Source organism: Nothoprocta perdicaria, unplaced genomic scaffold (genome assembly GCF_003342845.1).
Source record: "Nothoprocta perdicaria isolate Ctin4 unplaced genomic scaffold, notPer1 scaffold_34, whole genome shotgun sequence".
In the NCBI taxonomy this organism is placed as follows: domain Eukaryota; kingdom Metazoa; phylum Chordata; class Aves; order Tinamiformes; family Tinamidae; genus Nothoprocta; species Nothoprocta perdicaria.
In genome coordinates, this window is record NW_020455577.1 from 190,437 (window position 1) to 202,273 (window position 11,837).

The 11,837-nt window shown below is 48.2% G+C and overlaps 1 protein-coding gene across 1 annotated transcript; it reads right to left on the minus strand.

The window, feature by feature from the left end:
* Positions 1–73: 73 nt before the first annotated feature.
* On the minus strand, positions 74–11,652 carry SCYL3 (SCY1 like pseudokinase 3). Its single transcript, XM_026043796.1, has 13 exons — positions 11,488–11,652; positions 10,807–10,992; positions 10,138–10,251; positions 9,226–9,282; positions 8,431–8,533; positions 7,380–7,491; positions 6,787–6,864; positions 5,410–5,549; positions 4,750–4,937; positions 4,294–4,465; positions 2,550–2,693; positions 1,630–2,348; positions 74–388 (listed from the first exon to the last, which is right to left on the minus strand). The coding sequence occupies exons 1-13, from the start codon at positions 11,650–11,652 to the stop codon at positions 326–328; spliced, it is 2,241 nt and encodes a 746-aa protein (XP_025899581.1). The 3' UTR covers positions 74–325.
* Between the last annotated feature and the right edge of the window lie 185 nt (positions 11,653–11,837).

Below are 11,837 nucleotides of genomic sequence, written 5' to 3' on the forward strand. Positions count from 1 at the left end.
AGGACAATAGCTTAACCCCTCATCCTCCAGCAGCACAGCAGCACCCGCGCACGGCTCCGGCCGTTCCTGCTCCCCGGAGCCGCGGCGAGCGCTGCCGCTGGGCGTATTGCTCGAGCACAGGCCTCGCCCCTGCGGTTTTTGGCACAGGCTGGAACAGAGCACCCGTTGCAAGGGAGGGCTCGGGCCCCGTGGCAAATCCTGCTGACTGCTGCAGCAGGCAGCTGCCTTCCAGCTAAGCAGTGCTGAGGTACTTATCCATCACACGGTGGAGGCAACGACGTCTTGTAGGGAAATCCAACACACTGTGAAGCCCTTGTCTCTCCCCTTACCAGTTAGCGCTGTCTTCCCAGTTCAGCTCTTCCTCTTCACCCCAGCCTGTGGCTTCCGCCTAGAATCATGTACAGGTTATCAGCAGTAAGGCACGTGTTGTCCTTAAGTCTGCTAAAACAAACTTGGGCGTCCAAGGGCCAAAGAGCTAGGACTGGGTGGCTACTGATAAGAGCAGGGTAATTGTTTGGAATCTTGCAAGGGAAAGACAGCTTCTCCCTGCCCTTGGAGCTCCTGGGGCTCTCAAGGGGTGCTCACAGAAAAAGCTGGCGTGCCTGAAAGCCCCTCTCTAAGACCAAGAGGTGCTAATGTTTGCAGCTTCCCAGCTTAAAGAGCCTCTCTCAATAAAAGGAAACACCTTAAAATTAAAAAGCAAAGTACTAGGGAACTTGTTATCCTTGCTTCTTAAATACCAAATTGTCTCACTGACATAGCTCTGTGACTACAGGAGAGCACTGCACGACAGTGAGCAACCTCAAAAAGGGATGGATGTCAAAACAGTGCTGCTTAAAAATCACCAGTGCCATTTTCAGACCTCGTAAACAACTTTGATTTGTATCCAAGGCTCTTCTCCCCCTGCTCCTCTGTGGGAGGCCTCTTGAGGGTGAGTTATGAAAACAGCTTGAAATCAACACTTATTCCCTAATGGAACTGTGTGCTCAGCTAGCAGCAATGGCAGTGCTAGCTCTTCTAACTCAAGAGGCTACTTCCTCAGGCATTCGAGGTGGGCTAGAGGAATTTACCTTCTCACTCAAAAAGGCAGTTTTGAAGCCCTGCTGCTTCCCTGAAATTGGTGAAATGTCTCTGCTATTTCTTCCTGAAAATCATGTACCCCAAAAGCTTTTCTCAGCAAGCCAGAGGTTTGAGGYTCCTGTTCCTTTTGTAGCTTTTCTTAGAAGAGTCCAGGGAGCAACAGTGAGCCTAGAACCTCTTCTATGCATGAAAGCCTCCTTTATTTTACCTCCCCTCTCTGACAAACCAAGACTTTCCTTAAAATAATGTAGAGTTCTAGCATCCAGATACAGCAAAACCTCCTTATTTCATGCTTTCAGTAGGGTACAAATCTATTCTTTGAGTGATGGCTGTTTCAGCACTAAGCCCACTAAATACATCATTCACAGCTAGGAACCCTTTACTTACAGGCAAAGATTCAGCTGCGCCATCATTTGTTACTCACACTTATTCAGATTAACCATCTGATTAATGAGACTGTTCATGCCAGAGTTGTATGGTGTAGCGCATACAGGCTTTAAAAACCTCCAATGTACAGCCACTTACACCCCACTAGCCATAGACTCTTACCTCGGTAACATCAATTGCTGCAAATTTGGATGAAAACAGCATATTCTGGGAGGTGCCTTCTCTGCTGGATACTGCACCAGAGTGAATGGGAGCAACTGCTTCTGTCCTCACTTCAGGTAAAATCAAGATTGCTGAAGACGGTTTAATGTCTGGGATCATGTCAGCAAACCAGTCTAGCTCTGGGTCTYGCACTGGTTTTCTTTTCACTTGGATAGTGAACTCTTCTCCTAGGGTAGACTCTGATAAAGACTTTGACTTTTCCTGAAAACTCTCTCCCAGTTGTTCCTGGGGGTCCCACTTGTCATTGCTCCAGCTACTCCCAGGGTGAGACTTTGGGGGGGAACTCAGTTTGAGGCTTTTAAATTCTTGGCTCAGTGCATGGGTCYCTGGTAGAGGCCTCTGCAGTTGAACTGCATCAGCTTGTGTCACAGTGAGGCAGGTTCCTGAGGACAGTTCAGGGCTAGGGCTGCTGGGCTCGAAGTCCTCCCACGGCTTCTCATCAACATCGTGATTAGCAAAGTAAGGTCCCACGCTGCCCTCCGACTCTCGGGGCTGAATCTGGATGTTCACAGTTTTCTCAGTGTCCGTCTCCTCTGCCTCGCTCCAGTCTGGCCACTCCTCTGCTGGCTTTTCAGAGGCAGTCAAAGAGTTCCTGATGCTCCCTAGTGGGTTAATGCTTCCAGGAACTCCATTCAGAGGAAGCTGAACGTCTCGTTCACCTATGGAAGATAAGGATGTTACATACTCATTCAGGAGGACAAGCATGAGGACTGAGCTGTGCCTAAAACTCTCTGAAATCCCTGGCATTGCAGGTAGCACCTGGTATGGAAATAAGCTAGTACAAAAAGTCATGTTCATTGSAATTTTTCATTTCTATGCTGTTTCATTTCTAAAAAGGAACAGCCGGAGCAGAGTTTTACCTGTCTTTAAAGCCAGGGGATTGTCTTGCTGCACAGATTGTCCCTTGGCAGGTACATTTCCTGAGGCAGGGAACACACTAGCATTACTCTTCAAGGGCCGAGACACTGGATGTCTTGGGTTGCTTGCGACATGAGTGGGGGACTCTGCAGGAATAAAGCAGAATAAAAGGATACTAATCCCATAAACCATGAAATTTCTCACAGCAAGTGAATGCTCTTACSTACAACAGAAGCAAGACAATGAATAAAGACAGAGGCTGCAGTGTAAGAACTGTATCTATCTGCTTATGAAATAATCCTTTCTTCCTCTAGTCTACAGCTCTTCCCAATCCAAAGTTTGAACACCGTGAATTAAAGGTCAGTTTCTGTACATTCTTTTAAGAAATCCGAGAGAACAAACTACCACTGATCTAACAGGTTTGTCACCTAGCTGGATCCAAAACACCAGCTTCTACACTGCATAGCATCTCAAACCCCTCTCACGCTGCTCATGAGAAAGCACAGAACTGACAGTCACAAGAACACAAGAGCATAAACAACCTCGTGCTACTGCACCAACCCTCTTTTACGCTTGGGCCCAAGTAAAGCAGTTTCCATAAACAACAGGCTAACAACGCACAATCCAAAGGTTGCACTGAAAGCCCTGCTTTGACGGCAATGACTTGGCAACGCCGGCCTAGGCAGCATGAGGCCCCATTGCCACGATGGCAGCCTAGGCAGAGTTAGAAAGAGCTTTATAGAGGATGGCTTAGCCCAGTGCCAAGTAGGTAGTGCCTATTTGTACCTGCCTGTGCTAGGGGTTAGCAGAACAGTCAGAAAAGTGCTAAATGTAGCACAGGAAAGGACTGCAATTAATGGGGAGTCACCTCTGCTGAAAGCACTCTTTGTAAAAGGTGCAAGCTTTGAGGCGCTTAAACAAATGTCTGGTTGAGCCTCCTTGTTCAGTCTTTAGCGCTGTTTTTTGCACAGTGCCACTCACAGTTAAGGACAGATTTGKTTTTTTCTTCAGTATTTAAATCAGAGCTAATATTTGTTTAAAAAAAAAAAAAAAAGGAACTGTTTGCCAGCATGAAATCTGAGGATTTTCATTTAGTAGAGTTGTTAAAATAATGTAAAGGAAATTAATGCAATGAATCATCTAGAAATTTTAATGCAGGGTGGTATTTGTCAATACATACAGATTCAAGAGAAACATTTATACTTAAGTTGTTCTCTATCATGCCATTTCATTTGGTATCTAGACTTCACATATAAAGTAGAGCAAAAGCTGATTTTTCCCTCCAATTGAGAGCATTTTTGGTTTCAATATCCAGAAAAGCTTTGCCTTAGTATGCTCGGCTCCAAGTTAGCTAGCAGATGCAGGGATTACTTTCTTCCTTTGGGTTAGCTGAAAAGCCTCCTGAGAGTTGAGATAATAGGGAAGTTCGTATTCCTTTTCCAATCTATGAATAAAAATTAGGGGGAAGAGGATGAGATTTACTCATTCTAAAAACATGCAGGACAGAGGAATAAATAACTATATATCTGTAAGTAAGCTCATAAAGAACACTATAGTTTTCCTACGAAGATGAACACCCGAAACAGTAGGTACCTAATTTAGAATCAAAGTTTAACYGCAGATATATTTTTGTCAGTTAAAACTGCCAACAGACAGAGATTACCCAACAAATTCTGCCTACACTGCTTGGACAGAACAAGCAGAAACAGTATGATGGGAATTCTGAGGACTGAGTACATCATTTACCTTCTGGAGAGAGATCAGTAGTTTTCATGAAACTTGGTGCGGAGCTTTTGAAAATCTTAGTTCTTTCGCCACCTATAACTACTTCAGGTCCGAGCAGGGAGACGAGAACTGCTAAGCTGTGCAGAGTTATTGCAACAATAGAGTCGCTGGTATCTCGAAGACCCAGCAATACCTGCAAGAGGAACATGAGAATGTTACTAAAGGAAACTCTCACACCAGAAACAGCAGCCCGGACTGCTGGGTTAAGATATGAAATCACCACATGAACTGAGCAGCACAAGCAAGGCTGGCAATGGGGGTTGCTAAAATTGGAATCTATGATGAATACTTCTGGTAGAGGGGGCAGCTAAGACAAAGCTTGTGCAAGGTGTTGCCAAGACTACAAAATCTCAGCTTTAAACTGCACCAGAAGCGATCCTAGCAGTAGAAAGCCCATCTCATTCTGCTGTCCTTAACCTGTGGCAATATGATGTTCTTCAACTCTTCCCGAGAGAACAGCTCCGCGTAGGCATGGATGTGGGACAGCAACACCATTCGGACATGCTCTTCGTGCACCTCAAAGAGTTTCAGCAGCACAGGGATCACGTGAGTCTGGAACAGGGCTGGTGACAGGAGGCAGTTGGTTTGGCTTTCTCCAATTTGCTCTAAGGAAAAAGAGGTGAAAAGTGGGAAAAGGCTGGTTCACAAACCGGAGACAGCTCCCCCCAAAACCATTCCACAGCCGAGATCTAGAGCGTCACCAGCTGCCAGCTCCGATTCTTTGTTGTGGATCCCTACAGAGTCAGCTGGTGACTCCCTTCCTTGGGATGGGAGAGGAGATGGAAGAGAGGAAGAAAAGGAGCAGAGGAGGAATAGAGGAAAGAAAGGACGCGGAAGAGGCAAGGCAGAACCCTTCCGAAACAAGAGGACAGGCAATTTCTAGTTCTGTCCCCAGCATCAGCAGAGCAGTTAAAAGCCTACTGCAAAATAGGGAAGGTGGTATTTCCCAATATGTGGAATAACCAGTCCTGTGCATTCCAGTATTTGTTATGTTTAAACACCACTAATCTGTTTGTTCTCTGAACTCGCTCCAAACTTCACAGGGAAAATTTTGAAGACAAGGTATTTAATATTGACCTTTCTTTGGGCCGAGCAGATGAGGAAGAAAACTCTTGACAGCCACAGGTTCAGCAAACACGAGCTGATTGAGTAAGAGAGGCACCAGCCGTGATGCTATCAGCTCCTCTGACAAGCAGGCCACTCTGTCCAGCAGGAATCTGTGTTCCAAGAGAGAGCAGTTAGTACCAAGACAGATGCTTCCATGCATTTATGACATTTCCCTTAAATACCACTTGCCCTTATTTTGCTGCCTGCCTTGTCTGCTAGAGATGAAGTCCCACTGCAGTCTCTCACACGCTCTCACAACCACCCTAGAAGGCTCTTGGTTGTATTTCCTCCCTCTCCAGTAGATACTGCTGTTAGAGATGCCAAGAACCATTCTGAATATTCCTGCAAAGATTCCCTTTCTCCTCCTCTTTGGTTCAACTAAGTCCCAAACCAGTGAAATCAAACTAACCTTGTTAATGATAGTGACCACAGAAGTACAAAACAAGTAGGAAAATAGCTCTGTAAGAACTCTCAGGCCTCCTTAATACATCAAAAGCAAGGGAAAAAAAAAATCAGCTTCTCCCTTTTTCTAGCCCACTTATGCCATGACTACACTGGAGCTGTCAGCCTCAAGCAGTGTCTGGTGATAGATTCCACTTTGAAATTCTCATCTAAAATGATGAAGCTACTGTCAAGAACAAAGGTAGCGAAAGATTCGAGTCTTTTTCCAACCACACTGAAAGAAGTTCTTTGATCTTGTATAGTGAAGACTTTGAACCTGGGCGAGCAGGTGGCCTTTGTATTCCTGCTTAGCCACGTTGCAGTGAAAGATGAGGCAGTCTCGCTAACACAAACAGAGGAAAACCAGAACAATTAAATTCTCCTGCTAATAACATCAACAGCATTCCCCACAGAGTGCATCACCTCATTTAGAGCACAATGGAAAGAGATTACAGACAACAGGAACAGTGTTTTCTTTTTACATCCCAGTTACCCTGGGGAAAGTTTCTGTTCTTAGCCCTGCAGGAGTTCAATCAAACTGCTAGAGAGCAGAGGGGTTTCAAACGAGCTTCAAGAGAGATGTTTCACTGCAGTCCAGTTTCTGCCCGATTCTTCGGCAATAGCAATGGGCTGSTAGCAGGTAAATAGAGCTGTTCACATGGCTGTCCACGGCATCACTCCAGAGGCTGGAAGCCAAATAGCCTAGAGAGGCCAGCAGGCACTGCTCTTCCTCCTAAACACCAAACTGTTCCCAACTGGACATTACAAAAGTTGGGAAGAAACTGTTTCCCCTGATGTGAGCGCTAGTTTGTCTCGGAGTCCCCAAGAGTCCCCTACCACATTACAGAGCAAACAATGCTCAAAACTGTTCAGAGCGCGTTTCTGAAATGAAAAGCTTTGACTTACTTGAAAAATTCAGTTTTTTCCTCCTCGGACTTTAGCGTTAAGGTCTTCAGAAAGTTCACAACTTCCAGAAAGTCATTCCTAAGGATAAAAGCGTAGGCAACAAAGCACTAGGATTGATGATGCCTATACTATCCACAAGTGAGAATTGACAAATCCCCATTTTTAGCAGACAGAAACAAAGGGAGATKCAAGTCAAATGCTCCTGGACCTAGAGCACCCTTGTTACTGTGCGGCCTCTCACCCACTAGCTGCACGTTCACAGTGTCAAAGGGCAATAAGCAGAGCAAGTGCCCGGCCTACTCKGATACCACCATCAGGAGAAACATTTAAGGGACAGCAGACAGAGGTCTATGCAAGCTACCTCAAATCCTCCTTTACCTTAGAGGTAGYACTGGGTCCTTTTGTTTTCTAGCGCACTCCCAATCTCCTCCCATGAATTGGAGGGGATCTAACTGGCTGCACGTGACAGAAGGACCCACTTTTGTCACCACTGCTAGCTCAATTCCCCATTTGGGCCATTGATTATACACTGGCGACACAGAAACAAGCAATATCAAGATATACGAAGATGGGCACTATAGTCCTTTTCTTACCTGAAGAACTCATGTGACAATAAGCTGGACAGTGGTGGACGACACTTTGGATCTGGATTCAGCAGCGTACAGTGCAATGTTTGCTGAAAGCTGGAGAGAATATCTGCTGAACCTGAAAGAAGCCAGAGAGACTTACAGCTGGATTCTGTTATCAGCACAGAACATACCATGGTCTGGGATCCTCCATGCCCCCTGAAAACTAGAGTTTTTAGAAACTCTATTTGACAGTGAGTTAYTGAATTGCTCACATCTCTACTGTCCTGCCCCAAAGGAGGAAGAACATTCACATTTTTTCTCCCTAAGCTGCTGAGCTACTGGGCTTCCAAAGAGTTTTAAGAGTAAACAGGCAACAAGTAAAGCAGCTGTGGACAGGTTTTAGAGCGCTCGTGTTGTGCATGCCGGTGACTCCAGCCAGGCCTAGCAGGGCACACGTGACCGTGCTCAAAGGCAGGACGAGGCGAGCACCGGAGAAACTTAAGGCTGTATTTTAATCCGAGTGACTCGGTTCTCATCTCCCATTGCAAGATAAACCTCACTCCTGCCTCCTCATCCAGGAAGCTGCTGTTATGCTCAGTTGAGGAGAAGGAAGGAAGAAGCTACCTCAGAAGTTAGGCAGTTTACCCTAGGTAAGCAGGAGGGGGCAAGACTCCAGAACAGGCACAGCCTCTGCCTGCCACTATCCCCACACCCCGATCCACTTCACCACAGCCAGCTCCCATTCAAACAGGGCACTGTCCCACCAGGGACTGCAGCTCCTACAACAGGATCCACACTGGTCTCTGTAAGCAAGAAACCAACATTCTCCCCCAAAGAGACTTTTGTCTAAGAAGGTGAAGCAGGGAAAAGGAGGGACTTGTACAGAAGTACTTCTTATTTTGGAAATTCCTGGCAAACAGGAAGAACAAATCTGCCTACCATCCCTGTAGCACATCTGCCACAATACACAGATACAAAAAGTAGGAGCTGCAAATACCCCACTTTGTGCATGTACAGAATAAGTTATGCATCATTGCTGGCAGAAAAATAAATCATRTTTCATTCCATTCCTCACCCTGATCATTTAGGAGAGTCAGGAGACTTTCAACCATCATTCCAAAGGCGTAAGCGTCCCGTGCATACCCACGGCTGTTGGGGAGAATTTTGAAATCTGCAGACTAAAGAAATAATCATCATCAAAGCAGGAGTTTACGAAATGCTCAGTAGTTTCCATGAATCCCTCTCCACCCTCCCATACACACCCTTCAACTCTTTTTATAGCTCCAAAGCTCACCAAGTATCCTACCAGTAGAATATTCCACTGAAAAAMCCTCCACCAGGGAATTTATAGCCCACAGGAACGACTACATCCCGTTGTAACAATTCCCTCATGAGGGCACATGGCAATTACAAGGCAACAACTTTCAGCATTTCTACGGAAACAGGTGTTAATCAGAGGGAGATCTCATCCCCTTTGCATATGTAGCTCAATAGGGAAGGTGGCTAACAAGTTTAAAAATAAATAAATAAAATAAAAAGAGGTTCTTGCACGTGAGAGGGCAACATAACTGTTATCTCAGTGATCTCAACAACTGCTCTTAGAAGCATCAAAGCCGCAACATAAAATATTACAAAAAGGTTCAAGAGCTTGCTCTTCCATTGCTCCCTATTCCGAATTGTAGTTCCCTGTGCCCAACGCCATGCCCAGGTGAGGGGAAGGAAGACTCAGGTATTACACAAAGGCCACTRTATTCAAGTATAAAGAGATAAAAGCTGTGATTCTGAATCCTTTTCCAAGCACGCCGTGCTTATTTCTTGCCAGCAACAAGTTGCTCAGGCAGCCCGCACGGCAGCCAGGGGAGGTACCCACCGTCTCCTCGCAGGGGATGCAGGACGGGTCTCGCACGGACTCCACGCGACGGAGGAACTGCAGAGAGGAGAGGGAGACATCAGCTGCCCCCATCCATTCCCCGGGCCAGGCCACGGCGCGGGCAGCCGCGCGCCCCGCTGCCCTGCGCTCTGCTCTGCCACAAGCGCCCAGGGGCAGCTGCGAAAGGCCACGCTGGCATAAAGTGRCCTCAGGGCATCGCGGCCCACTCGTCCCTTCAGCTCCTCAGGCCTCCCCCGAGGAGGGTTTCATGACCTGCAGCAGTCAGATTTTGCTGCTGCCCTCTTTGTGTCACYGTGCACCTGCCTGCTGACTTCTGAAGGGCCACGCCTGCCAGGGCACTAAGCACAGCTGGTGAAGAACTGAGGATTTCCTGGGAGGAAGAGCAATATCGTTTCACTGCCGAGCATCAGGCTGCAGCAATGACTCTGCACAGCACATCAGAAATCAAACCAGGCATCTTTCTGCCAAGAGCACTGACAAGCAACAAAGATACCAGCAGCAAGAGTAATTTATTTTGAGTTTTGATTCATTTCAACCAGCATCTTCCTAGTAAAGCAGTTTATTTTAAGCAAGCCCAGAGGAGCAAAGATGCCTCCTTCTCCCTACTCTTAACCTACCCTCTGGCCAGCTCTGCCTCCTTTCGAAAGCTATTCTTTTTAGCTAACAGGGAATGAGTTTCTGTGTTTATGCAGATATTGTTGTTCACAGTAACAACAACTTTGGAGCAAAGATCCAGGTCAGAGCTGCAAATRAGCCAAGGCATTTAATAGTAAACCGAGAGAACTGGAAGGAACTGGGGCTTGGGCCTTCCCATGAAGAGCAAGGCGGCAGCAGCAGCAGACCYGGAGCCTCTTGCAGGCCTCAGAGGAGCACAATTTACTCGTCTCTTACCTCTGGAGTGGCTTCATTAAAGTTGCAGACTGTTTCCATTCCTCCCAGTTTCCAGTGTCCATCCTCACTTACAAACACAGATGATAAACACACATTGTTATGTGTTAAGTTTCCCTAAAATAAAGAAAAAAAAAAAAAAAGACTTATCTCTAAGTGAAGATATCTTCAGGACTGCTAACCAGGTGTTGTGAGGAAATAAGGAAAAACTGTCCCCAAACAACACATTTCTACAGGTTCAGAAAGTATTTAAGGTGACCAGCAGGTATTGCACAGGAGGGCTGCAAAGTTTCATGGCAAGAGCCCTATAGGGGCAGAGGAGGCCTCCAACTACAAACACAAAGCCTGGAAACTACAGTCGGAGCTGGGATTTACCTGCAGCCCCAGACAAGCACATAGCGCCAAACAGGGGAGCGCTGACACTGGTATCTGACAGCAACAGCTATAAGAACACCGAGACTGAGCAAAACTGGCATGAAGCAMTGCAACAGGTGCTCCTAAAAATCACCATATTTTCATTTACTCTTCCTTCCAAGAGGCAGCAAATGGTTTTAGTGGTTCAACATACAAGCACTGTGGGCTTTGGGTCTGTCTTTGTGTGTCACGACGCCCTCGCGCCGTGTTTCGCCTGTCCCCCGGGGCAGCCCCGGGGCTCCTCCTGCCAGCACCTACCCTGTCATGGAGGAAGATGAGAGCCAGCAGGACGTCGTAGATCCCTGCGCAGATTTCGGCAGGAGACAGAGTCTCCAGGACCATCTCCAGGGGTTTCACACGTTCTGTGACCAGGTGGATCCCATTGGCTTCCACCGTGCAGGAGAGGAAGCGGAGAAGGCAAGGGTGGCGCAAGGTCTTCAGGTGCTTCCAAAGAAGAACAAAACCAAAAGCTGCTGTGGTGACTTGCGAGGGTCCCCGCACACCTCCAGCCGCACTGTCTGCTCCAATTCAGGCAGCCCAGCCCTGCTCCTCAGCAAGCACTTGCTCCTTCRCTCGCTGCAAAAAGCTCTCCTAATGCACCTACATCCTCAGCAAGTCTTACATAAAAGAACATGCACAGTGTTTGGGCACAGCCCACCTAACAAATTCCCTATCTTAGGGGATCCACCAGCGGACTCCACATTCCACCAGCGGATGCAAGTGGTGTTATCCACCCCCTTCCCATCACTGTGGGGGGAAGCGGCGCACTCGGAGCTCGGCCGCCGTCCCCCTTCCTCCCCGCTGTTAGCGGCCACGTTCATCCATGGCCAAATTCAGCAGCTCCTTCCTTCCCCTCGAGGCTCCGAACGACAGACCCTCCTCCTCGCACGAGGAGCCGAAGCTCCGGGGGTCCTTCCCGCCGCGCGCTCTCTGCGGTACCTTGGCAGCTTTATTAACTGTATCCTCGTTCTCCCTCTGGTAGACGAAGACGGAGGCGAGCCTGCCATCCCGCAGCGCGGCCGGGTAGAGCGCGTGTCCGCTGGGCAGCGTGAGCGGCGGCTGCTGCAGCGCGTAGCCCTTCAGCGCGCTGCTCTCGGCGCCCATCCCCGGCGGCGCGAGCCCGAGCGCGCGGTGCCAACCCGGCCCTGGCGCGGAGGCGCGAACGCGGTCAGCTCCAGCGGCCACGGCCCGGCCGGCTGCAAGGGCCCGGGCGCCCTCCAGCCGGGCCCGCCCCCGCCCCGGGACAGCCGCCCCGGGCTGCTGGGGCCTAACGGCGCCCGAGCGCCCGT